The sequence below is a fragment of the Copadichromis virginalis genome, linkage group LG14, assembly GCF_057382275.1.
Source record: "Copadichromis virginalis isolate Kocher_CV1m ecotype Utaka linkage group LG14, C_Virginalis_male_GT1.1, whole genome shotgun sequence".
NCBI lineage: Eukaryota > Metazoa > Chordata > Actinopteri > Cichliformes > Cichlidae > Copadichromis > Copadichromis virginalis.
Genome location: NC_140631.1, coordinates 42041398 through 42068809, shown reverse-complemented (window position 1 = coordinate 42068809; position 27412 = coordinate 42041398). Strand labels below are relative to the sequence as shown.

Below are 27412 nucleotides of genomic sequence, written 5' to 3'. Positions count from 1 at the left end.
TGGACAGATAGAGCTGGGTGTCATCTGCATAGCAGTGTAAATGTATGCTATGTCTTCTAATGATGCTGCCTAAGGGAAGCATGTATAATGTAAACAGAATTGGTCCTGGTATTTTTTAGAAGTGGTGCTTGCTGTAGTGACAGAGCGTCGGGATCAGGTGGCCTAGAAGAGCTCTCGATAGAAACCTGATGTTGTTCATGTTTTCTATTAAGATTTATTCAGTTTTTAAAGGATTAACAAGTGTCTTTGTGTCCTGCAGGGTGCTCCTGGTTCTCTGGGTCTGCGGGGCCCTAATGGACCCATGGGCTTCCCGGGTCCTCAGGGGCCTCCAGGAGAGAAAGGCCAGAGAGGAGATGAGGGGCCAACAGGAGCTGCAGGCCTGAAAGGACATATGGTGAAGGAACATGGTTTCTGCCCTCGGGGTTGTACTGCAACGCAGCTTTAACAGAGTCAGGCTTTCTGTGTTAGCAGCTCTCTCGGTCAGCTGAGCACCTTCACTCAGAGACAACACCAGAGGAGCTTTACACATAGACCATCCAAACTGAAAACATAGTTTGCTTTGTAGTACACCCCTCTGAAGACGAGATACTGTTTCTGTTGTTTGACCAATCGGAGCTCTGTTAGGCCTCACATGGTATCTGAGGAGCTGTGTGGAGAACAGTTTAACCGTCTGCTTGTTGTTTACGGTTTCAGGGATCTCTTGGTGTTCCTGGTTTTCCAGGTTTGGATGGAGTTCCGGTAAGAAGCCCCGCCCCTCTCAGCCTCTTAGCTCAGTCAGCTGTGACCTAGTGATGTCCCGCTCTCGGCATCAGTTTATGTGTTTGTGTGTCCAGGGACACCCGGGACCTGCTGGAGGTCCAGGACATCCAGGTCTGGATGGATGTAATGGAACTAGAGGAGAGAAAGGGAAAGCTGGACTTCTGGGAGAACAAGGACGTGACGGAGAACTGGTCAGAAATGACAGTAACACTGATAGCAAACACTTCACTGTGGAGGGCAAGAAAGGCCACAGTAAAAATAATCAGAGCTGGAGAAACGTTCAGTTTTCCAGAATCCAGATTTTAGAGTCCTGAGAGAACAAGGACGAGGTTTTCTCGTCTTACACTGCTGTGAGCCTGTGTGTGGATAGTTGAGTGTGCTGCAGTACAGCGGGATGCAAACGTTAACCTTGTTCATAGTCATTATTTTCCTGTATAAATCGTTGTTACAATAAAAACTGTCAGTTAAATATATCATACAGGAGACCCACACAGTGATGTTTGAGAAGTGAAATGAAGTTTATTGGATTTAAAGTGTGCAAGAATTGTTTAAACAAAATCAGGCAGGTGCATAAATCTGTTGTCATTTTATTGATTCCAAACCTTCAGAACTAATTATTGGAACTCAAATTGTCTCGGTAAGCTCAGTGACCCCTGACCTACATACACAGGTGAAAACAATAATGAGAAAGAGTATTTAAGGGGGTCAATTTAAGTTTCCCTCTTTTAATTTCCTCTGAAGTGTAGCAACACGGGGGTCTCAGAACAACTGTCAGATGACCTGAAGACAAAGATTGTTCAGCATCATGGTGGGAAGGACACAGAAAGCTGCCTCAGAGATTTAAGCCGTCTGTCTCCACAGTTAGGAGCATATTGAGACAATGGAAGACCACAGGCTCAGTTCAAGTTAAGGCTGGAAGTGTCAGACCGAGAAACATCTCAGACAGACAGAAGCGACGGTGAGAACAGTCAGAGTCGACCCACAGACCAGCACCAAAGACCTGCAACATCATGTTGCAGCAGATGGAACCATTCGGTGCACTTTACACAAGGAGATGCTGCATGTGAGAGTGATGCAGAGGAAGCCTTTGCTCCGCCCACAGCACAAACAGAGCTGCTTGAGGTTTGCTGAAGCACATTTGGACAAACCAGCTTCATTCTGGAATAAGCTGCTGTGGACTGATGAAACTAAAACTGAGTTATTTGGGCATAACAAGGAGCGCTATCCATGGAGGAAAAAGAGCACAGCATTCCCAGAAAAACACCTGCTGCCTCCAGTAAAATATGGTGGTGGTTCCATCATGCTGTGGGGCTGTGTGGCCAGTGCAGGGACTGGGAATCCTGTCAGAGTTGAGGGACACATGGATTCCACTCAGTATCAGCAGATTCTGGAGAATCGGAGACAAAGCTGAAGCTGCGCCGGGGCTGGATCTTTCAACAAGACAACGACCGAAACACTGCTCAAAATCCACTAAAGCTTTCATGCAGAGGAACAAGTACAACGTTCTGGAACGTTCATCTCAGCCCAGACCTGAATATTATTGAACATCTGTGCTGTGAGTTAAAGAGAGCTGTTGATGCTCGGAAGCCATCAAACCTGAATGAACGAGAGATGTTTAGTAAAGAGGAATCGTCCAAAATACCTTCAACCACAATCCAGACTCTCAGTGGAGCTCACAGGAAGCGTTTAGAGGCTGCAGAAGGCGGATCTGCTAAATATTGATTTCATCTCTTTTTTTGTGGAGCCCAAATTTATGCACCTGCCTGATTTTGTTTAAACAATTATTGCACACTTTCTGTAAATCCAATAAACTTGTGTCTCCTGTATGATATATTTAACTGATATTTTTTTATTGTAACAACGATTTATACAGGAAAATAATGACTATTAACAAGGCTGCCCAAACCTTTGCCTCCCACTGTATCTTTGGTCCAGTACTATTTGACCATCGCTGTGGTGTTTAATTCTTCAGGGTTTTCCAGGACCGAAAGGATATCCAGGAGATCAGGCGGTGTATTTCATCCGTAACCCTGGAGTGACTGTAAGTACACTTGTACTGCTGCAGGTTAGGATCAGGATTTGGCTTATTAATCAAAGCTTTTCTGTTTGACAGGGAGATGCTGGGCCCAGTGGACATCCCGGTCTGTGGGTGAGTAAACAAACTGTCATGTGACACACATGCCAGCGGGTTTACAGGGAGGAAGCGTTCACTTGTAGTGGTCCTCCTTCAGGTTTCTGTCTGTCTGTCTGCAGGGTGAGCAGGGCCTCTCGGGATCGAAGGGAGCACTGGGTTCTCCAGGACCAAAAGGCCAAGACGTGAGTCACCACTTAACATTTACTGCTTGAAGAAAGTAATCTGGTGTCACGTGTTCAAGTTGAGGACAGTTAAAGGGAACTGGTCTCGGGTTTCTGCTGTTCCACGTTGGGGTTTTGAAGCACAGATATAACCTGTATGGGAGTCTTGATGCATGCTTGATCATCCAGTAAATGAACACTGCTCAAACTTCCCTGTCCAGGATGTTACGTCCTCATCACTGAAGGTCCACTGGCCTGACGAGGTGGCTCTTCTGTGTTGTAGCCAGAGGTTGTTTGGTTTCCCTGATGTATAAATCCTGCACTTAATCGCGTACACTATGTTACTCTGTTTGTGTCGGGGACCCGATCCTTGGGGTGGACACATTTTTGGCGCAGCGTGTTTTGGGGTTTAAAAGCCACAGAGACGCCGTGTTTAGAAAAACTGCGCCTCAGCTCCCTGTATGGAGCCAGACTGGGTGTTGCAGGGGCTCAAAAACTTCAAGTTATAACGTTTTTGGCTTTACATTATGTCTCTCCATTAAAATTAAGCTACACAAGAAGTTGGAGACTGTTTTTTGTACAACTTACAAATTCAGCTGAGAAACAAAGAATTATTTTATTAATTGCAATAATGAAGTCTTTGCTGTCTGTGCAGGGCGTACCTGGAAGCCCGGGTTCTCGAGGTCCACCCGTAAGTAATGTGCACGTAGTAGAGGCTAGCATTGTGAATACCGTCAGAGTAATTTGAAAGACTGCGTTTTCTGACCTTTTATTTCAGAATTTGTTGTTTGTGCATTTCAGGGGGAAAGAGGTCGATCTCTGCCTGGACAGAAAGGAGATGAGGTACAACCACGCCCCCTTTCTTTTAACTGAATCAGCAGCTCGTGAACAGCCTGTCGCGCGAGGCAATGGCGCTGTGCAAAAGTCACATTAGATTACTCGTTTGGGGCAGAGCTCTGTCACATTCTTCTGTTTGACTGATTTACCTTCTGTTTTCATTTCACTGCAAACTGTATAAATTGCACTTCACCATTGACAATTACTGCAGTAATAGAGCAGCAAGAGCAACGCATCAGTACTGTGTAGTATGTGCCGTGCTGTAGCAGTTTGTGTGGTCCACAGGGGGATCAGGGTTTGCAGGGACCTCCGGGGCCCTTTGAGTATGTTGACCCTCCCGAAGACCTCTACATCAAAGGAGACAAAGTAGGTGGAGCCTCACTCTGTTACAGCCTATCAGATGGCACATTTAAGGGGACTTCCTGTTTTCTGTTAAACTTTAAATAGCAAATGTTGCAAATGTTGATTTCTGATATCTCTTGTTGTTGGGAGGCTTTGCTCTCGGTTTTCTCACGCTGGATATGTTGGATATTTCAGGGCTCCCGGGGGGTTAAAGGAGTCTGTGGAATTGACGGACAGCTGGTAGGTTAAATATCTTATTTAGGAACTTGAAGTTCTCTTTGTTGTTCGATTCTTGGGCACCAGGCTCACTTGAAGGTTAGGATTCTCCCGATTTATGGAGTTCAGGACTATCGCTCATCCTGAAAATTGTCATCTGTAATCTCGTGTTTGAAGGATACTCAGCTGCCGTTTTTAAACCCCACTTGGTTGTTGTGCCCCACATCTCCAAATATCATTTTAGTAGCACTGTTACTGATCAGATATTTTTTATTGAATTGTGGTCTCAGGGTCTGAATGGGTCACCTGGGATGGAAGGGGAGAAGGGGATTTTGGGGCTTCCTGGACCAAGGGTAAGATGTGCGATCAATATTAAGCAGTTTTGATCAGACTATAGACTTTAATTAGACTTGAGATGTCATCAATCTTTGAGGTATTGATGCTGAACGAACTGTGTTTCAGGGACTCCCTGGACAACCTGGTCTGCGTGGGAACAAAGGAGTTAAGGTTGGTCAAAGCAGAAGATTCCTGTTTCTACTTCTGTGCTGTTCCTCGGATCATCAGGTCTGGTTTTTCTTTGGTGTTTTCAGGGAATCCAAGGAAGCTCAGGACTCCCAGGTCTGATTGGACGAAATGGTCCTAAGGTCAGTCTGTTTCCTGTATATTTTATGTCACTGTGGATAAAAGCAAAGCTTCCCATCCATCCCAACTAAACACTAGGAACCAGGGAACAAGGAGCACAGAGCATTGTAGCACACCACGACAAAGGGCGAGAGAAGGCTCGGAAAATGTATGCAAAAGGTAACGAGGGCAAAACGAGCAGGAAGTTAACCAGAAGACCAGTAAAATGGTCCACAGACAGGTGCAGCGTCTGCATCACTGAAATTCATCCATCGTGAAAAGGACTCTGAGATTCTTGAAGTCCTACACTTTGAGCAGTTATCTGTCCATGACCTCGGACGTCTGATCTCTACCGCGCAGCTGCAGACCTCCCCGCTGCGTGGTCACCCCCTGGCCAGCAGAGCCAGATCAGCAGTAAAAACCAGCACTGAAACCTTTCGCCCATTCACAGACGTAGATGTTCTGTTACTAGAAGCTGTGAACCCGATGATCTGGTTAGTATCATGTAAACAAAATGACCTCAGTAAAGATAAAGCTGTCGTGTTCTGTGTGTTCTCAGGGCGAAAGGGGAGATCCCGGGCCTCCAGGCAACCCCCGGGAGGAAGACATCACGTACACCGGTATGGATCAATGCACCAATCAATCAGCTCTTTCACAATTCTTCTTCTCTGGTGTCCAATGACTACTTTATGTCTTCTAGGTCAAGTTGGGGATCCCGGGTCACCCGGCCCGCACGGCCTTAATGGAGACAGGGGGCGGATGGGAATACCCGGCCCCCCAGGACCGCCTGGCAGATCAATAGTTGGTGAGTACCTGCATATTTTACTGTTTCTGTAGCAATGTGAGCTGACAAACATCTCAGCACAGCGCGATGACACAGGTGAAACATCTTTATATGATGGAAAAATACGCTATCACTGAGTATTGGAGATCTTTCCTGACAGATATAAATCATCATCAGAAAAACCGTCTGGCATAAAGTTCTGTCAAATCAAAAAAGGGAAAGCTTCCTGCTGTGGATAAAGGAGCAGAGTCTGGGTCAGAGGGTGGGTGAGGTGGTGCTTCCTACCTGATGTTCAAATGGTCTCAAACTTTAAAATCGTATCGGAGAGTTTTTTAAGATTTTACGCGCTATTACGAGTTTGTGTAGTCAGATTACAAATGGGATGAGACCACAACGTTGGGTCATTATCTACCACTTTGGGGGGTTTAATGATGATGAAGTTGGCGAGGTGGTCTGAGACTCATGAGGCCAGATTTAAGGTGGTAGCAGCCTGATGTAAGGCAGTATGAGGTTGCTGTGGTGAGATTATTTGAAGAAGTCAGCTTCTTGTTACTTTCAGTTGCTGAACACATCTACATAATGCACATGTCTTCATCCTGTCTCGTCCACAATACTCTGACTCGTAACTTGAAGCTGGTATTCAATACCCTCTGCACAATCCACTTCTTCTAGTTTTATATCTCCTGGAGATTTTTTATATTCTTATAAATGCACCATGGGGGGCTTGGGGTGAAACGGCATTTCGGTGCGCTGTACACTGCGTATACTGGACAATAAAGACCTCGACTCTTGAATCTTGAATGAATCTTAAAGTTGAGCTACGGTGATTCAAGTGTCATGGTTAGATTTAAGGTGGTATGAACTTGATTAGAGGCAGCATAGCGGTGCTGTGGTAAGAAGGATGTTTTCTGCTCATGTTTAAGGTAGTATGATAGTTTTTGTTGTTTTCTTCAGGACTGCCGGGAGTTGTAGGTCAGAAGGGAGTTCCAGGATGCAAGGGGGTCAGAGGAGATCCAGGTCAGATCTCTACAGAGAAACCCACACCTGGAGAACCTGGAAAACCAGGGCGCCGTGGATTCAGAGGACATAAAGGACAGCAAGGTGTTCCAGGTACCAGACAACAGTGTTTGTCTCTTAGTGTTGTACACCTGTAGGTGCCTGCAGGGTCAGACTGCAGATATTAACAGCAGGTATGGGATGTGTCACTGTCCCAGTTGATTTTTTTTCTCAATAATCTGACTTCCTGTTTGTCTTTAAAGGTACCTACTGTCTCCCTGGAGCCTCAGGACCACGTGGGGACCCAGGTGTGCTCGGACCCACGGGGTTTCAGGGCTCACTGGGAATTAAAGGTCAGTTGTTGGAGACATTGACTGAAATTGTGACTTTTACACCAGTTAAAGGTTTAGAGGGTGGAAGACTGATGAGCTGCTTTTAACCTTAATGTGAAATATGTGCACACTCAGGCCACGTCACATTACCACAGTTTGCGTTTGCTAAATGGGGAAAGAAGAGATTAAAAAGATGAACAATGCTTTTGGCTTTTGTCCCACGATCAGTCAACAGTTTTGTTACGGTACCAACACCCCTGTCCACATTATGCTACGTGAATCGTGCAGCGGTCATTTTATAAACATCAACTGACGAAGTAATTTAAAAAAGGCAATCTGACCTTTTAATGCCAGAAACCAAAGGTATCATCACCATGCTAAAGTCATCACTAGCTGTTTCCTTTAGGTTCTCATTGTACTTTATCCAGATGAGTTTTATTGGATGAAACTTCTGGCTAATGCTAACTTACCAGCTAACCATTTCCAGCTATGAAGAGCATAACCTTAACTTGCTTCCTCACTCATGTTGTTGCTGTGAAGCCTTAGACGGTACGTAGATTTAGCTTTGAGATGTCACCCACTGGTGTGTTAACCCTTTAAAGCCGGTCAGAGCGGGCACGCTCCATTTTGCGCAACTACTTTTAAATCCCAGTAGCTCTGCAACCATGTAAGTTAGCGCAATAATTTTCTTTGCATATGAAACCGGAGGAGTTGTACTTACATCTGATGCCATCAGCTTGTCCTCGGTCACGGTTTCCTTCCACATAAAGCTTTGCAAAAACTGCATAAAAAGCACTTGCAGCAACAAAAACATAATATTCCAGAAACACGCTTTGCCGATCCGATCAGCTGTTCGTAACACTTCCTACATTGGCGACGTCCGCCATGACCTGCCCGAAACCGGAAGTGACGTCATTTTTGCGGAAATGTCGTTTCTTTTTACCATCAGGGCCTCATGAGCCTATACTGGTGTTTTTAAAAGTTTTCTTTGACTTTATGACTTTCTGTGTCGTTTCTGGGATGCTTAGGACTCATATTGCACTGCTGGAAATAGTTTATTTTGATGCAGATGCTGTTTTTTTTGCAAATTTGCACTATAATATTTATTTTCGTTTTTCCTGCAGTATATAAAAATTGGTGTATTTCAAAAATAAAACTATGAAGACACTCAAAATAAATTTCCTGTGGTGGGAAACTATTTTGTGCAACTTTTTTGTATTTACAGTAGACATATATGTTAACAAAACAAAAACGATTTTCAATTTTTCTGTAGTTTATTGCACTTTTTTGAAATTTATGTAATTACTATGCACTTAATGCATACATATTATTAAAATATAGACTGTAATGCTTGTATTGATGTATAGCAACTTGAAATGCTCCCAGAAATGGCGCTACAGCATGTAAAAATATAATATAAGCTCTGGCGGACTTGGTTCTATGGTAGGTCTTAAAGGGTTAAGACTTCAGCTGAGGACTTCACGGTCTCCAGCACTCGTCGTATTCTGATTGATCTATCGATCTGTGGCTGACTGACTGATTGTGAAACCGCACGCTGTGGCTAACAAATTGTGACTGAGGTATTAACCAATGAGCATGCTCCTAAATAACCTTCCTCTCTTATTCTAAGAATGAGCATAATTTATAAAAACAGACTTAATGTTTTGTTCAAAATGACCTCAAGAGTGAGTTTGGAAATGTGTACTAACATCTTCAAAGCGAGGGGGCAGAGGGCACTTTTCCCATACACTTCAATACAACTGGAAGTCTTTTGCAGTAACAGGTGTCGCCACCTTCAGCTGTGTCCGTCTGTTATACTGTCTATAGCGAAGACATCCTATGTTGGCCTTAAGTAGAGTCCATGTTGCCCGGACAGCCAGTCGTAGTGACGTTATTAATCAATCAGATCGTTTTGCTAATGTTTGCTGGAAGTGCTCAATAAGGGTTAGAGATCGATCGAACCCTAATTTCTGTGTTTTAGGTAGTTGTGGCAGCTGTTCTTGTGGCCTTCCTCTTGTACTAAGAGGTGCACCTGGCCCTAAGGGTGACTTGGGATTTCCAGGCTTCCAAGGATCCTCTGGACCCACAGGTCCTCGGGGAGAGTACGGTGTTCCCGGAGACACAGGAGAGACTGGTGAGCAGGTAAAGCAACTGAGCAACAAGGTCAGAGGTCATCTGAGCAGCCACCACTGCTCTGTTTATTTGACTGATTGCTTTGTTTACAGGGTCGGGCCGGATTGCCGGGTGTCAAAGGCTTTAAAGGACAGAAAGGAGATTTAACAGTGGAGGATATCGAAGGTGAGTCCCAGTCTGTGCAGCTGTCTCCCAGCACACTTATTATTGACAGTAACATCAACATAACCTCCTGTGAATGCTACTCCTGTCTCCAGGTGAGAAGGGAAACAAGGGACAGCGGGGCCCTGCAGGCAGACAAGGGTTCCCAGGAAGAAGAGGACAGACTGGGCCCTCAGGGGTCCCTGGAAATCCCGGTTTCCAGGTCAGTCGGGTTAGAAGATAGGAGGAATGAGGATTGGAAGATGTTGTTCAAGACGGGAAAGAGCGAAATATGAGAAGCAATAATGTGAAAGAGTTTCTCAGCAAGTAGTTTCTGTTTCAGATGTAATGAGATGATGTTCACATTACAGCTCACTGATCATGTCTGCGCCGCTTTTCCTTTTGAACGAATGTTTATCAGAATCCTCCGATGGTCAGTTTAAGAACATGTTTCCTGATTGCAGTCCTGTGACAAATTAAGTGGATCCTTGTTGCTTTTATAGGAATTAAGAGAAGTAAATGGCAGCCAGGTGCTGCTGATCAAACGCACCGGTTAACTGATACTTACCAATCGTGAGCATCGTTATAAAAGCAGAATCTTCTAGCAGCTAGTCCGAAGCATTCAGGTGTGCGTTAACAGAAAGCAAAGGAAAGACGTCAGCAGTGATCTTACAGACTAAACTGTTGCTCCAACCTAGGAGAGGTTATACAGCTATTTTCAAACAAGTCCATCATTCTGCAGTGAGAAAGATTATTTACAAGAGGGAAACATTAAGACAATTTTCTCAGTGATGGATGTTCCAGCAAGTTCATCCCAAGATCGGACCATTCGATGCTCAAAGAAACGACAGAAACCTAAGAGCTTTGCCTCACATTCTGAGACACTACAGGCCTCGTTTTCAATTTTAAAGTTCATGACAGCACAGATGGAAAAAGACTGAACAAGTTTGGCTTGTTTGGAAGAGTTTACAGGAGAAAGCCTGTGGACTAAGTGGACTATGAGCTCCTCTGTATACCAACGTAGTCTAGAGTCAAATGTGAGGCCATCTATCCCGAAGCTGAAGCTTGGACCAAACTGGGGCATCAACGGGACAATGATCACAACTGTATGCCAGAAAACACACTGACACCACATCTGTTATATCCATGAATCTGTTTATAACTTAAAGTTGAGCGCTGAGAAATGTGGATGACAAACAGTGAGATAATCAGAATGTCCCTGTTTTGCAGTTGTCCTGCCATCAGTCATGCTGTTCTGTCTCTTGACCTCAATTTGTCTGTTCTTAGGGGGAGAGTTTTTTCAGCTTCCCTGGAGAAAGGGGCCTCAGAGGAACTACAGGGTTAAAGGGATATTTAGGACCTCCAGGTCCCCGAGGACCAGATGCAGATGGAGCTGTGGGAGAACGTGGACTCCTTGGGGATCCAGGACCTACTGGATCCTGTGGCCCCCCGGGGTTAAAGGGGGTTAAAGGTAAGAATCGTTGTTACGAAAAACGTTTGGTTCTCACTTTCTGTGGATTTTACCAGAGTTTTGCAGCTGAATCCATATATACGGTTCTGTTTTCATAGGACTGACCTGAACATTTATAACACCTGTCCTCTTAACATCTGTCAGTGCTGACTCCTTTTAAGGTCTAAGTCCGGGTTTGAGTAGAGTATGTTTCTCAAACAGGATGATAACGTAACATCCGTTGGTCATCTGTGACTCATCGTTTAGGGCAGGGGTGGGGCAGGATGTGTCCTTGATCCATCACAGCTGATTTAAATGGCCAAATGACCTCCTCAACATATCTTGAAGTTCTCCAGAGGCCTGGAAATGAACTAATCATTTGATTTAGATGTGCTGATGCAGGGTGAGATCTAGAACCTGCAGGACACCGGCCCTCGAGGCCTGGAGTTGGACACCCCTGGTTGAGGGTTTGAGATTGGTTTTGTTTTAGAATAAAACACTTGATACAGGCAAATTTAGGAAACTAGATTGAAGTTTCAGACATTTCTGCTTTTGAATTATTCTATTGAACGTGTTTCCAGGGCAGCACGGTGGCGTGTTGGTTCCACCCCCTGACTCTGACCTGGTCTGTGTGGACTTTGCATGCTCTCCCTGCGTCTGTGTGGGTTCTTTCTGGGTTCTCCGACACGCAGTTAGTTAGGTTAGGTTAACTGGTGAATCTAAATTACCTGTAAGTGTGTTTGTCCTGTGTCAGGCTGGTGACCTGTCCAGGGTGTACCCTGCCTCTCGCCCCTCTTGTTTTTCCATTTAGGTTTTCCAAACAGGCAGAAATGAAATAAAAAGGAGTCAACTTGAAACCTGTGGGTGTTTACGGTGACGGCCTGAACTCAATATTTTGGAGAAAACCAAACTTAATCTGAAAATACAATTAAATATAAATGAGTTGAGGGTTTTCTTCAGCACTGAGTACTTGTGAAGTTCATAGGAACACTTTCATTAACTTTTTTAGCCAAAACCTTCTAACTGGTGTCTACTTAACCCTCCTCTTCCTCCAGGTGACCCTCCACCCTTTAGACCCATAAGACCAGGTGCCCCTGGAGAGAAGGGAGACCCTGGAAGTGCAGGTAAATTTGATCTGTAACATCTTTATGTTTGCCTGTTTACAGTACTTCCTACTCACCTCTCTCACCTTTCAGGCTACACAGGTTCCCAGGGTTCTCCAGGTTTTCCTGGTGGCATTGGGTCAGATGGACCTAAAGGAGACAATGGGAAGGATGGACTTCCTGGAATACCTGGGAAACAAGGTACCCAAGCAAACCTTCCGCTTCTGTATCTTCGCCTGTAGGTTACATGAGCAGAAGAGTTACCTTTAATTATTTCCCCTCCTCCTCCTGTAGGACCTCAGGGTGTCACTGGAGATTATGGAGATGAAGGACCTGAAGGCTTCAGTTATGATGGAGATCCAGGTAAGTTCCACAATGCATCAGCACAAACCAGATCTGGTTGATGCTCTGGCTGGTCTGGATACCAATGAATTCTGGAGCAGCTTGTTTCACATCCAACTGTGATCTTGAACTTTGTTCGCCTGGCTGTGGAGGATCTCCAGAAAGTATCCTGAGCGTTAATAGTCAGTTTTCACTGGGAACCACATGGCATATTCTGGAAGCCGAATGAGTTTGTTCCGCAGGAAAAGAGATAAACCTCATCATTCTCAACAGGGCCTGGTTCCTCAATCAACTTAAATTCCCAATTAACTCTAGGATGAACTTCTACGTACCTTCTACAAGGTTAGTTTACAAAACTCTGGGAAGCAAACGAATTCACAGAGATGTCAGAAATTCCTTCAGAAATCTGCCCCGACCAGAAGGAACTCTTCCAGCCTTTCTGTTTTCACTGCTGTGCAGCAACGACCAGCAGAATAATTTGAACAGCTTCAATGGCCGAAAATTAGAGGCTTACTGGTAGGAGTGGGTTTAAAAGATCGATTTCCCCATTCAAATTCTCGATTTTAGTGTGAATAAGGTGAATAAATATCAATTCATTAAATCCTGAATTGATTTTTAAATATAAATGTATTTTGCCAGAAGTGGCAGCATCTCATCTTGAAGCTCACAAAACTATTTCAACAACAGATAAAACGGCTAAAAAGAGAAGCAGATAAACGGATTCTGCACAAAGATGTAAACGCAGAGCGTGGATCGTCCACAGACGCCGTCGGCGCTGAGAGTCGACGGCTCACAGATCCTGAAGCTGCAGGTTTCGTCACTCTGACCAACACTGACTGAACCAGCGGCAAAAGAAGATCAAACTGCGCTTCACGTTTGATAACCATGCTCATGAGCTCCCTCTGACTTTGGCTGCTGTACTTCCTGCACAGCTCTCTCTCTCTCAGCACTCAGAGACCAGTTTACCATCAAATCTCTGCTTCCTGCATTATTCTCTGTTTATTAGCCACCAGTCTGCTGCTGTGTTCAGTGCTGTCGGCCTCTGACAGCAAAGCCTCGTCTCTGCTGTTCAAACTGAACGAATGGAAACAGATGACTGCTCAGCTGTGTCTGTAATCAAACCTCATCAGGTCATGTTCACATGTTGATTCATGGTTTGCTTCAGTTTTTGATCGACTGCAGAATATTTTTAAGGTTTTCTGCTATAAAAAGCCAGAACAGGAAAACCTGCTTCATGTTTCTCTGTTGGATCCTCAGTTACACCTGCTGTGATGCTCACACCTCTGATGAAGTCTCAGTGTCAGCTTTGGTTTATACACAGATATGAAACATGGATGTGTGCTGATAAATCTTTCTAATAATAATATTTATGTCTGAGTTAAAACTTAATTGAATCGAGAACTTGTGATTCAGAATTGAATCAGTTGTAAAAATCAGTGATGCCCTGCTGGCTCCGTGTTTCTGTCTAGTTTCTAACTTTTAAAAAGTGCTCGTTTTAAGTTGCACCCAGTAAAGTCTAAGTCGTGACTGTGATAAGCATCCTAATCTACAATTCCTTACTCTGTTACTTACCTCTGTGGTGGCAGAAGGTTTGGACTTTAAACCCAAACCATTATGAGCTGTTTCCAGACTGTTTAACTTTATGTGCACCAGGCTCTCCGGGACTTCGAGGCTCTGCAGGTCTCAGCGGACCAACAGGAGACTCTGCTTTTGGGCTCCCAGGCTCTATTGGCTTTCCAGGGACACGGGGCCCTCAAGGACCCAAAGGAGTGCCTGGCGACCCCGGCCAACATGGTCTACCAGGTGATTTACATCTCCGGCTAATTGTACTGATCCACGACATCGTGCTCTGGGAGGTCCATTTACTTTGTATTTTCTGTTTTGCATCACAATTTTCTGTGTACAAGATAGCGAGATAAACTATGCTGTGGTTTTACTGCGTGTAAACATATCCCTACCATGTTTAGAATAAAAGCACCAGTCTTGATAACAGCATTTTTAGCTCACCAGTGCATTTTGGTTAAGGTTCAGTTAGCATCCAGCCATTTGTATAAACTCTTCAGCTGTTTGCAAAACCCAAATTACAACTGGTGGATGATGCTGAGTTAAAGAAAGGACACTTGAATCTTTTCTTGTTTTTGTACAGGCATCGGTGGTCTCCATGGATGTCGTGGAGCAAAGGGTCAGAAAGGAGATGATGGAGCCCCCGGTATAACTGGCTGCTCAGGACCCACATCGAACCGATGTGATCCAGGAAAACCTGGTACCATGGGCCAGTCGGGCTTTCCGGGATCTATTGGAGCCCAAGGTAAACAAGCTCACTTTATTCACCCGGCAGCTTTTAATGTTATTAGGTTTCACTTAACTTTAGTTTCTTTGGTTATTTTGCTTTTTATCTTTGACAAATGTTTTTTATCACAGTAGTTCCAGTAAGTTCTGACTATGATGTCATCACTTTCAGGTATTTTTGGGGATAAAGGGGAGATCGGCAGCGTTGGTTCTGAAGGAATTGGCCGCAAAGGCTCTGTGGGTGCATCAGGACTTCCAGGTGTCCGTGGAAAGCCTGGTTGTCAGGGCCCCCCTGGACTCAATGGAAGCTCGGGACTTCAGGGCACTGGTGGTCCAAAAGGTGAGTCGTACATATATCCTAACCACAGACTGATTAAGACACTTGTTTTATACATGTACGATTTCATCACAGGTTTAAAAAGATCGTAAAGATCCTGCTCATTTGATCTATGACCTCACTAAATATTATGCTTATGGCCTCAGGCTCTAGTTCCAAGTCTTATTGAATAAAACATGATCACGAGACAAATTTTGACATGTTTAAGGTCTGACTGGACCCCGGGGCTGGGAGGGGGTGCCTGGGAACCCTGGAGAGCCTGGTGTCCCCGGAGATCCAGGCATGACTGGAGAGAGAGGGTTCAATGGACGAGATGGTGGTCAAGGAATCGAAGGGCCAAAAGGACAGAAGGGTAGACTGATACAGAGTGATACACTACAATGCTACTGCAGTACCATTACCACATATCTTTACAGTAACATTACAACCAATTGCCACAATTCTACCACAGCACTGTTACTGTGTTCCTAAAGATTACTGCTATTACTGTAAACATGCATTAAGTGAGACTTCCTGTCATTTATGAGGAAACATGGATGTTGACGATCCAGCTAATTCGAGCTCACCTTTTTAAAACATTTCCCGCGTGTCCCCTGCAGGCTTTCAAGGTCCAACAGGCCCTCCAGGACCAACCAACTACATCCGCATTAAAGGAAAGACAGGAGACCCAGGACATCCCTCCACTGTTGGATTTACTGGACCTCGAGGTCAGAATGATACTTTGTTGCCAAGCGGCAGTATCGTGGCCTGGATTAAGCACTAATTGATCAGAAAGTGGAAGGTCACCTGAAAGACTTAGAGTTAGACATAGATGCCACTCACCAAAACTGGAGCTCAGACTTCTTGGATGGTCGGTTAGTACAATTAAGTGCACAACAGCCATATTATTGGTCGGATAATTGGATTTAAAAAAATCCCCCAAAAGGCTCCGTCAGCTCAAACAGTCCAGAGGTCCAGTTAATAAAGAACTCTTAGTGCAGTTGTTATGAAGGAGGAAATTATGGACAGAAACCAAAACACGTTGGGTATCGGTTAATTCTTTACTTATCTCAATAAAGAGCGTGGAATCTTCATTTCCCACGATGCTTTGGAGGTTCTGTGTGACAGATCGACTTTGTCCGCACTGAACTTTCTGATTTCCAACATTTTTTTTCACTACAGGAAGCAAAGGTATGCAGGGAGCAGCAGGCAAGCCAGGGCATCCAGGGTGCGACGGACCCCCGGGCATTGTAGGACCCCCCGGGCCCCCTGGACCCTGTGGCAAACAGGGGCCTGCGGGACTCCCGGGACTGAAGGGGTTTGAAGGATACTGTGGCTTTCCCGGAAGCGTTGGAGATCCAGTAAGGCAGCTGAAGACATCACTCGACTGACCCAAATTAAAAGCTTGATGAAGAAAGTTGCAGAAGCTGCCCTTTATCTCGATCGCCATTTGTGGTGCATGTGAAAGCATTTTGTAGTCATTCATCAGACTTGCTGTGTACTTGCACCTCGGGAGTCATGGTTAACATCCTTAGGCTGTTTGTACCTTCGCCTTTTTATTAAAGAACCAGATATCCAGATGTTTCTCGTATACATTGATGATTTAGGGCCCAAGCCATGCTGCCATCTGGGCCAACCAGAGTCACCTAAGAGGATAATAACATGGATAAAAAGTCAACTACAGCAACTTTTTCTTCTGTATGAAAGAATCAGAATGTTTGGATGCTCTCAGCTGCGACTCAGGATATTCAAGCCCAGCCAGGAGGAAACTGTTTTTAAATGATTTTTTATGTTTACGTATTTATGTTTCTGAGCTGCTCACAATCATAGGTGAAGATAAATCTGGTAAATCAAAAGCTTTACCTCAGGCCTCGGTTCTCCTCCTGTGGTCCAGTACAGTGCCTACATTACTGCTAACATTCCAGCAAATAACTTTATAGTTAAACTCTATTGTTTGGGGCAGCAAATGACTGAAAAGGCCATTTAGTTTACAATAAATACTTGGGAAATTAGCAAAAAGAGCACTCTTTGCCTTGAAGTGGTCCTTGAAGTGGTGCACAGTAAGCTTTTCAGTTTAAGACTTTGATTTGCTCAAAAAATGTTCAGAAAGAGTTGCAGGAAATATTGATCTGTTAATTTTGCGATTGCAGGGTGACAAAGGATGCTCAGGGAAACCTGGTGAGCCTGGTCCCCCAGGATGTAAAGGTCCCAAAGGTACAAGGTCACCCAGTCATGGTAATGTTTTTCATGTGTTCCTTTGTTGTGCAGGCTGTAGTGAAGAGTGTGCTTGTGTTTCAGGTAATAAAGGGGAGTCTGTTGGTTGCCCTGGTCCAAATGGAGAAAGGGGGCCTCGTGGAGACAAGGGGCACCTAGGTGATGATCTGTTTCTGGCTGTGCAGCGTGAAGTTTGATGTTTGAGTTAAAAGTAACCAGAGTAAGGAAAAAACAGGAGAATGAATCAGGTGTTAATTCCTGTTTCTCTTCCTCTCAGGACCTCCTGGATCTCCTGGAGATCCGGGAGGGTTGGGTTTTACTGGGGCTCCAGGAGAGAAAGGATCCAAAGGAGAGAAAGGACACCATGGAAACATCGGTCCTGGAGGTACATAGATGTATTTTCAGTGATAAAGAGTGTATAACTCATTGGTTATCCATGACCTTATTAAAACTGTTTTCTCTGTCAGGTGTGATTGGGCCCCCAGGTCCCAGGGGTCAACCAGGTACTCCAGGTATTGAAGGTAAAAGTGGGGGTGATGGTCCTCCAGGACACGAAGGCTACCGAGGACTCAAAGGTTAGAACCTACTTTAAAGTCAGTTACTTTACAATTTCAAGTAACGAGGATTAAAGGACGGTTAATCTGGAGCCTTTAGTTTTTTTAACATGCGTCAGGTTGCTGATTCGGCGCTTCAGAGGTCGAGATAGAGACTGTCCAGATCAAATTTCAGCTGTAAATCAAGTCTTTCTTCAGCTTTAGCTTTAGCTTTAGCTTGAAATGGTACGAAGGGAAAAGTGGTGAACTGCCAGAGGTTAAAAAAAAAACGAAGGTTACCCAAAGCTGAAAAATGATGTACATTTCAGAATTATGGAGGTTGATCAAGTCTTGAAAGCTGATGCTACCAACTAACTCCAGCTACAGCCCCCTCTGTCTGCATAAAGCAGTGCTGGACACACTGTGGTAGCATTCACTCGTCAGCATCAGCTGAACAGTACTGTACTGCAGAAAGTAGTGTGATGCTACAAAAACGGTGAGAAAAAGGAAATTAACAAGAGAGACAGACCATCATAGAAATGCAGGTCTGTCCTACAGAGAGACTGCAAAGAAAGTCAAGGTGTCAGCGAGTCCAGTTTCCTTCAGCATCAAAGGCTCAGAAACAAACTGACAGGAAGAGGTCTGCAGACCCACAGACACGAATGAATCAGACACACGTTTCTGAGAGTTAACAGCTGTGTGACGGCGGCTCACAGGACAACAGCTTCAAGAAGCTAAATAGTGGTCGTAGTGAGCAAGTCTCAGTTTCAGCTGTGAAGAGAAGACTTCGAGCTGCAGGTTTGACGGGACGAGCTCCAGAAAGAAAGCCAGACGTCAGAATGAGACAAAGAGGCTGTCTGGGCCACGATTAGACTACTGAAGGCTGGAAGAAGGTTTTATGGACTGATGAATCAAATATGAAATCTTTGGTTCATCACGCAGGATCTTTGTACGCTGTCGAGTAGGTGAAAGGATGGTACCAGTGTGTAGCATGGAGCATGGAGGAGGAAGAGTGACGGTCTGGGGCTGTTTTATCGAGCTGGTTTGGGATGAACTGGACAGAAGAGTGAAAGCAAAACAACCTGCAAGCCACCAACATGGGACCTTCTGCTACAGATGTGGGACAATATTTGATGTCTATTGTAGAAAGACCACGGGTGTGTTCAGCTGTTAGATCTGAACTTATTTACACCAAAATTGAATATTTTGGTGTAAATAAGCCAAAGTGTGATGTCCACATATGTGGACGCCAGGTCCTAGGAGGTTAAGGCATGTGGAGCATGAAGTCACCAAACTCCAGCCACCTTCAGCTCTTCACTATAGAAACTCCAACGAGCTGTTCCTCTGCAGCAGAAAAATAAGTATCAGGCTAGTTTCACGAGGCTCTGTAGGTTGTTAGGTGGGCTTTTTCTAACAGCAAAGAAAGAACATTTTTGTTTCTAAATGTGCTACAGGTATTTTAAAAACACAAGAACAATGAATTTAGATACAGCATTTTAGAGAGTTTTGCACGAATTGTACTGACTAGAGATGGCACGATACCACTTTTTTATGTCCGATACCGATATCATAAATTTGGATATCTGCCGATACCGATATGAATCCGATATAGTGTTTTTTAATCAACAAAACTGTTTTTTAAATATCTTGCTGCATTTTGTATAAGTTCATACTCAAGTTTAAAACAACAACTACACTAAAGCTATTCTGTTATACCTGTATGCAAAAAAAATGTTTCATAGTTCAGCAACACTGATCAATCTAATAAACTTAGACCTACACCATCCTCCCTATTCTGGTATTTTAAAGAGTACTTAGCGTAAATATTAAGCAACCTAACTAATAGGGTTCCAACTCCCAGCAACAACAAAAATAAATAAATAAAAAATAGGGAACCACCCCTCACGCTCCACCTCATGATGCTTAATCGATGTAATCAACCTTAATTTGATGCAGTGTGAAAAAAAAATGCACAGAAATCAATTATTTTTCAAGAAATATTAAATAGATTCAACATCTTTCTTCAACAAAATTGCAGACTGCACAGATGGTACCTTCCCAAAGGAAAAAGTACTATAGCTTACTAGGGTATATTAGACTTAATAGTTACTATATACAATAATGGACTTCTATACATTTTGCATCAAATTAAAACTTTGGGTGTCAGATAATTATTTATTAAAAGCTAGACATTTTAAATGAGAATAAGAAAGAAAAGTCTGTCTTTGTGCCCCCTTTTCCCTGTTCATGCCCTATCGGCCCCCCTGGCTAAACTTTGCTAGATCCGCCCCTGCACAGTTACCAGCGTCAGCTACGTAGAAAAAGATCCTCGAGTAGAAAGTAATATTAAATACATTCTAACAACAGCTGATCAAGCTTAAACGTGCTGCTGTTGTTCAGCCGCTGGTTTCCTCTTTCTGGTGCAAAGTGGGCCAAAAACAAACTAGAGAGACGGACTCACGACAGAAAAGCCGATCAGCTGATCATTAAGCAGTTTCATGATTGAAGTAGCAGCAAGAAGAGGCAGTCGCTTGTTAAGCTTAACGCAGGAATGCTTTACAAACATTCAGAGATGGACTTACACACTTGCTTTACTTCTCTCGGGGATAACTTTGTCGGAGATGAAATGCCGGGTTGCTAGCGAAGCTCCACATGCTATCCAGACCACCGACAGGTCCCGCATGCCACAGCCGCTCTATCACGTGATGCACACTGCTCACGTGCTAACGTTCTGAGGCGAGTTACGGGGTGTTGCAAGTTTTGTGAGGTGCTTTCGTGATATTTAATGGATCGGATTACATTTTTTATTTTTCTCCGATATCTGATCCAGTCATTTAGGTCAGTATCGGACCGATACCGATACGTAATATCGGATCGGTCCATCTCTAGTACTGACTGTAGCAAAAAAAGAGGAAACAAAAAGAAATATCCACAGACATTGTGGGTCCCTCAGATCTGCAGAAACAGTGTGTGAGATGGTTTGGTTTTGTTGTGCCAGGTCCTCCTGGACCGCTGGGACTTCATGGACTGGACGGACTGAAAGGAGAGAAGGGGGCCACTGGGACCAGAGGTACACACACACACACACACACACACACACACACCAATTCAATTTTATTTATATAGCGCCAAATCACAACAACAGTCGCCTCAAGGTCTTTATATTAAGGTAGTAATGTCGACCCTACAATAACACATACAGAGAAAAACCCAACAATCATATGACCCCCTATGAGCAGCACTTTGGCAACAGTGGGAAGGAAAAACTCCCTTTTAACAGGAAGAAACCTCCAGCAGAACCAGGCTCAGGTGCGAGAAGGAAGACAGGATAAAGACATGCTGTGGAAGAGAGACAGAGGTGAATAACAGATATGATTCAATGCAGAGAGGTCTGTTAACACATAGTGAGTGAGAAAGGTGACTGGAAAGGAAAAACTCAATGCATCATGGGAATCCCCGGCAGCCTACGTCTATTGCAGCATAACTAAGGGAGGATTCAGGGTCACCTGGTCCAGCCCTAACTATATGCTTTAGCAAAAAGGAAAGTTTGAAGCCTAATCTTGAAAGTAGAGATAGTGTCTGTCTCCTGAATCCAAACTGGAAGCTGGTTCCACAGAAGAGGGGCCTGAAAACTGAAGGCTCTGCCTCCCATTCTACTTTTAAATACTCTAGGAACAACAAGTAGGCCTGCAGTGCGAGAGCGAAGTGCTCTAATAGGGTGATATGGTACTACAAGGTCATTAAGATAAGATGGGGCCTGATTGTTTAAGACCTTGTATGTGAGGAGCAGGATTTTGAATTCTGGATTTAACAGGAAGCCAAAACAGGAGAAATCTGCTCTCTCTTTCTAGTCCCTGTCAGGACTCTTGCTGCAGCATTTTGGATCAGCTGAAGGCTTTTCAGCGAGTTTTTTGGACATCCTGATAATAATGAATTACAGTCGTCCAGCCTGGAAGTAATAAATGCATGAACTAGTTTTTCAGCGTCACTCTGAGACAGGATATTTCTAACTTTAGAGATGTTGCACAAATGGAAGAAAGCAGTCTTACATATTTGTTTAATATGTGCGTTGAAGGACATGTCCTGGTCAAAAATGACTCCAAGGTTCCTCACAGTGTTACTGGAGGCCGAGGTAATGCCATCCAGAGGAAGAATCCAGACAATCCTGCAATTTAACTAACTGGTGTGTTTCATACTCCAACAAAGTAATATATTAACATTTTACACAGAACATTTTTCTTTACAATGCAATAATGCAGTATGTGACATTACTTTGTTTTTTCCCTAAAATGGTCCCCGTACCCCCCACCCCCATAAATGAAAGCATTCCTCTGCAGATGATCACAGATCAGCCTATAATTAGAGATCCATTCAAAGACAGCTGGGTCAAGCTGAATAAAAAATGTTGTTGAGGTGGTCGTTTTCAACATTTACATGGGTGTTAAAATCACCCACAATATTTATTTTACCTGAGCTGAGCGTCGCATTCAACAGAAACTCTGAGTAAGGCCCAGGTGAATGATAGATAACAAAGGATAAAACTGGTCTCCAGCTAGGGTAACCAAGGCTAAGAGTCAACCCTACGTGTGATGTGCACATATGTGGATGCCAGGTACTAGGAGGTTAATAAACTGGAGAGCAAGATTGCTGCCACTTCTCCTCTTGGGCAGGTCCGTTGAGCATTTTAACAGTTATTATTCTCATTATTATTATTATTATTCTCATTTAAAGTAACATTTTCCTCCCGTAGTAACCAGTTCTCTGCTAGCTCTTCTAAATCAATATCTTGATCAATTATTAAATAGTTTTCTGATACGGATTTAGAAAAGAGAGACCTAATGTTTAATATTTTCACTGTGTTACTCTTTGGTTCAGATGTGGATACTGTATTGTTCTTTCTTTGTGATTGTTTATGTTTAAGTTGTTTGTTGCTGGTTTTTAGTTTGTTTTTTGTCTGTTTGGAAGCTGACACAGTCTCTATGGAGATGGGTTTTTGGGGGGGTAGCAGGAGGAGAGAAGCTGCAGAGAGGCGTGTAAGACTGCAACTCTGCTTCCTGGTCCCAACTCTGGATAGTCATATTATGGGGGGTTTAATTAATTTGTCCATATTTCTAGAAATGAGAGCTGCTCCATCCAAAGTGGGATGGATGCCGTCTCTCCTAACAAGACCAGGTTTCCTCCAGAAGGTTTGCCAATTATCTATGAAGCCCACATCGTTTCTGGGACACCACTCAGACAGCCAGCAATTTAAGGAGAACATGCGGCTAAACATGTCACTCCTGGTCTGATTGGGGAGGGGGCCAGAGAAAACTACATTGTTTTGGCAAAGTTACACACGATTACATATTATTGTTGGTAAGTTCTGGTTCAGGCAACCAGGTGTCGCTGCTGTCAATGTGAATTATAATTTCACCAAATCTGTTTATTCTTAGCCAACAGTTTCACGTTTCCTTCAGTGTTTCCTGCTCTGGGCTCTGGATCAATGATGGCCACTGGAGCCTCTCGCTTCACATTTCTAAGAACACTAAGAAAAGTTCTGCATGTTCGTGTTGTTGTAATGTCGTCTGGTATATTATTAGATTAAATCTATAAAGTTGTGTAAAAAAATTAACTTATCCTGGCAGAGTTGGGGTTCAAAATTCTGACTGGGTTTAGTTCAGAAAGGTACAGATTTTGTTTTAGAGATCTTGACCAAAGGTCCACCTGCAGAGCAGAATATAGCTGTTGTTATTGTGAACTTACTAATGATTATGAGACATTAATTCTCCTCATAGATCTTAAAATTACTTTCTATAAATTCTATAACACATTTTCATTTGGTCTGTTTTTTCAGGTCGGGGCTTTCCAGGTGTTGAAGGTTCCTTGGGTCCACCAGGAGATAAAGGTCCTCCAGGGCATCAAGGTCTTTGCGGCACATCTCAACCTGGACCACCAGGATACAAAGGCCCCGTCGGAACCAAAGGTCTGTACCAATATGATGATCTCTTGCTGAATTGCTGAATATGTAAATCTAAAAATCCTACCTTATCCTTTATTCTTGGTCAGTTATACGCCTCTCTGTGCTATTGTAGGGCCTCCAGGTAAATGTGGACCTCCAGGTAAACTTGGACCAGACTGCAAAACTCCTATCAAAGGGCCCTGTGGAGATCCTGGCTGTCCAGGCCAAGATGGAGAGCCAGGTCAGACTTGAGACTAACTTTTTAAAATCAGCCATGTCATTATAACCTAAACATTTCTTAATAGGTTATAGAAAGGTTCACGATTATCCAGCAATTTTCATGTTTTTGGCATTTTGTAACAGAAGATTTATACGGCCTAAATGCATGTAAGAGATTTGAAAGGTAACATCTTCTAGTTTATGAAATTATACTCATTCAGTGGCTAAAATGCTTCTTAGCCCTAGTTAATATTCAGTTTTATTTAAATTTAAGTGACAGATCATGCTGGATGACCTCTGACACGGGACTGATGTTTCAGGGAGTCTTGGTGAGATCGGGGATCCTGGTCAAAACCCTCCAATTCGTGGGGATATTGGGGACAATGGTAACGTGGGATGCCAAGGGCCAAAGGGACCAAGAGGATGCCCAGGACATATAGGAACACAAGGTTGCACTGGATACCCAGGACAGAAAGGTTAGAGTCCAACAAAAACAACACAACAAAAATGATGCTGACACTTATTCTGTTGGTCACAATTCACTTGACAACCTGACAGATCTCAGTTGTGGGTTACATGAACGTGTGCGGTGTGGGAATACATTAGCTGGTATATTATTAAGTGAATATCTTGATTGACCCTATTACTGAAAAAAACAACTAAAAGTGATCTTCATTAGATGACAGATGATGGTTGGGTTACAAAGGGACAACTGATAACTGTTTGTGGAGATCATAGCATTTCTACTCGTTGGTGTGGAGCTGTAAGTCATCTTTTGTCAGTCCTTCAACAACAAAATTCTGAGTGTTGCATTTCTGCTGAAATGATAAATTCAGACTTTATTCAAACTTTAAAACACTGTGATGCTGAGAAAACCACCAGTGGATGCATTTTATCCTCTTTTTCAGTTTGTGCTTAAAAACTACAACAAAGAACCAAGAAAAGGACCTAAACTCTGAATGTAGCTTTCTAACTTCATCGTGTTTGGCCAAGAATGTTACGGCCGGGTAGCCGGTGGGATGTGAACACAAAAGCAGAACGCACAGGACGTGGCCGATGAAACTGCCACAATAAAGAAAATAAGCAACAACATTAACAGAACAAGAACTAACAAAACCTAAACTGGGAAAAACTAAAAAATGAAACCTGAAAGTGCTGACGACACGAACCATGAACGTGAAACAGAGAACTCAACAGTGAACAGATGGAGACAGAGGACTTAAATACACAGATGAGTAACAAGGGAAGTGGAAACGCATGGGAAACACAGCTGACACAAATGAACAGGACGACACAGGGGAAGCAAAAATAAACACACTGAACATGGAACGCGGACTGTCAAAATAAAACAGGAAACATAGTGAGATGTAGACTGTGGCAACACGAGCTAGACATGACAGGCTGGAGAAACATACAAGCATGCAGACACGGGAGACATGGAACCAACCACAGGGAGGGAAACATGTAAACAGGAAGGAGACGAGACACCTCGACCAGTCAACATGGACTCAAATCTAACTAAACATAATAACAAATACAAAGATAAACTTGATACTAAATAACAGACAACTAACACATTATAACTCAAAAAACATTAAGCCCAAAAGGTGGGCCAAAGCACCCAGGACCATGACAAAGAAGGCAGTTATACTGTTACCGTTATTTGAATCTTTACAACACAACTGTTGTTATTTAGAATAGTTCTTGTGTTTGAGACAAACATAATTTTAAGGTAATGGTCCTTTAAACTAAAATAAAATAAAATAATTTTAAAATGGATTTCTTACCAGAAGTGATGACATCCCTAAAAAATCGTGGCCCGCGGTCAAGCTACAAGTTTAAACTGAAATCCAAAACACAGCATCATATTACGAAAGAACTTGAAAGACTGAACAGACAACAGTGGCTTAAACATCCACGTGCAGCTCTGAGTGAAAAGGTGTCATTACACAGAGATTAATGCATAGCTCGGTTTTTGTGCTCCCCACATGAAGGTAAAGGGTCATTGTGGTAATTCTGAGGGCTGAAAAAACTGAATGTCAACAGATAGAAACTTTTGGATGGAAACACACTGGGTACTACAGAGCTGTTGTGTATTTTTTATGTCATGCTCACTTAGATAACACGTCTGTGAATTTGTGTGATCAGGTATGAGAGGCGATAGTGGTTTGTTGGGAATACCTGGCCCTCGAGGTTGTAAGGGTGTTCCTGGTCACTGTGGATCTCCAGGACTTCCTGGATCTCCTGGAGATCATGGACCAAAAGGGGAAAAGGGTGACACCTTAGATCCTGAACTCATATCACCTCCAAAGGGTCCTCCTGGAGAAACTGGCTCAACTGGTCAATTTGGACATCCTGGCCTGAATGGAGAACAAGGCCCATGTGGTCCTAAAGGTGAGAAAGGGCAGAACTCTCATAATCATATCAGAATCTTATCTTACAAAAACCTCTGATTGTTAGATTTGACTGTAGTCATCCCAAAAAGTAATCATTATAAAGACTAGCTTCCTGGAGGTGAGGTTTCAAAATAAAACCTTCTGATGTCAAATTAACATCAGATCTAATGTCAGTGTAGCTGACTGTTGTGATGCTTGATGACCTGTTTCAGGTGATAAGGGAGATTATGGACCTCAGGGATGTAAAGGCTGCGATGGAGCCCCTGGTCTAAAAGGAGACAAAGGAGAGCCAGGCCTGCCAGGAGAGAGTGGAGTAGTGGGACAGAAAGGTGAGACCTCTCCCTGTCTGACTTTTACCACATTTCTACTGAAGCAGTTTAAGGAACCTTTGCTGGTCTAAAACCAAGAACAACATGATTCAGGAACTGGGGCTGTGTTAAAGAAGGCCAGTCGCTTTCTTTCCAAGCTCCTTAAACTGCCATCACCTGGATGACTGAGAACCTACTCGGACTGGGACTGTCATAACCAACAAGACCAGCTCAAATCTGCTTTGACTGCCAACAACACCACAGAGCTGTTGTAGCTTCTAGATAGGCTCAACTAAGCAAAAGCCAAAGTGTGGACACGGGCGTTTGTAACATCACTTACTGTTATGGTCTTTGGGTCGTAGGTAACCGTGGTCCAGAAGGTGAAAAGGGTTCTCACGGACCAACCAAAGAACTGAACTTGGGCTTGTTGGTGATGCACAGTCAAAGTGCAAACACTCCCAGGTGTCCAGGCAACATGAACACCCTGTGGGAAGGATTCAGTCTGCTGTATCTGGAAGGCCAGGAGCGGGCACACACTCAGGACTTGGGTAAGTACATATTTATAAATCCCACAGCAAACTCTTATTCCAGAACCGCTCAGTGCAGGATGTTCCCAGGCGTTACTTTCTTGTGACTCACCTTTGGCCCAGTAAACAGTTTCTCCTCAAACATCTCATTAGACCAGGATAAGGGAATGAACACCAGCTTAACTTTATCGAGGCCATTTGAACCAAATATGTTGCATTAGTTTGGAATTAATTTGTTTCTAGGATCACATTGGTTTATTAAGATTTAAAAATAAGTGTGAAACAACTTCCAAAAAAAGAGTTTAAGTGGGTGTTTTGTTG

General features: G+C 43.6%; 1 protein-coding gene across 1 annotated transcript in view; it reads left to right on the top strand.

Annotated features, from left to right (window-relative positions):
- Positions 1 to 27412, top strand: part of col4a4 (collagen, type IV, alpha 4) — a 57632-nt gene that overhangs the window by 20977 nt on the left and 9243 nt on the right. The window contains exons 5-45 of the mRNA XM_085431012.1: positions 260 to 394; positions 694 to 738; positions 834 to 950; positions 2732 to 2800; positions 2873 to 2908; positions 3013 to 3075; positions 3710 to 3745; positions 3856 to 3897; positions 4177 to 4257; positions 4429 to 4473; positions 4740 to 4802; positions 4912 to 4956; positions 5040 to 5093; positions 5630 to 5690; positions 5771 to 5875; positions 6809 to 6964; positions 7114 to 7203; positions 9164 to 9324; positions 9408 to 9480; positions 9573 to 9679; positions 10744 to 10927; positions 11962 to 12030; positions 12103 to 12210; positions 12304 to 12372; positions 14005 to 14154; positions 14498 to 14659; positions 14813 to 14980; positions 15186 to 15329; positions 15577 to 15684; positions 16139 to 16317; positions 17107 to 17170; positions 17255 to 17329; positions 17448 to 17555; positions 17638 to 17745; positions 20702 to 20773; positions 23537 to 23665; positions 23775 to 23882; positions 24181 to 24336; positions 26009 to 26254; positions 26469 to 26585; positions 26927 to 27112. Of these exons, the coding sequence (XP_085287138.1) occupies positions 260 to 394; positions 694 to 738; positions 834 to 950; positions 2732 to 2800; positions 2873 to 2908; positions 3013 to 3075; positions 3710 to 3745; positions 3856 to 3897; positions 4177 to 4257; positions 4429 to 4473; positions 4740 to 4802; positions 4912 to 4956; positions 5040 to 5093; positions 5630 to 5690; positions 5771 to 5875; positions 6809 to 6964; positions 7114 to 7203; positions 9164 to 9324; positions 9408 to 9480; positions 9573 to 9679; positions 10744 to 10927; positions 11962 to 12030; positions 12103 to 12210; positions 12304 to 12372; positions 14005 to 14154; positions 14498 to 14659; positions 14813 to 14980; positions 15186 to 15329; positions 15577 to 15684; positions 16139 to 16317; positions 17107 to 17170; positions 17255 to 17329; positions 17448 to 17555; positions 17638 to 17745; positions 20702 to 20773; positions 23537 to 23665; positions 23775 to 23882; positions 24181 to 24336; positions 26009 to 26254; positions 26469 to 26585; positions 26927 to 27112 (4294 nt within the window). The remainder of the gene's footprint in view (positions 1 to 259; positions 395 to 693; positions 739 to 833; positions 951 to 2731; positions 2801 to 2872; positions 2909 to 3012; positions 3076 to 3709; positions 3746 to 3855; positions 3898 to 4176; positions 4258 to 4428; positions 4474 to 4739; positions 4803 to 4911; positions 4957 to 5039; positions 5094 to 5629; positions 5691 to 5770; positions 5876 to 6808; positions 6965 to 7113; positions 7204 to 9163; positions 9325 to 9407; positions 9481 to 9572; positions 9680 to 10743; positions 10928 to 11961; positions 12031 to 12102; positions 12211 to 12303; positions 12373 to 14004; positions 14155 to 14497; positions 14660 to 14812; positions 14981 to 15185; positions 15330 to 15576; positions 15685 to 16138; positions 16318 to 17106; positions 17171 to 17254; positions 17330 to 17447; positions 17556 to 17637; positions 17746 to 20701; positions 20774 to 23536; positions 23666 to 23774; positions 23883 to 24180; positions 24337 to 26008; positions 26255 to 26468; positions 26586 to 26926; positions 27113 to 27412) is intronic.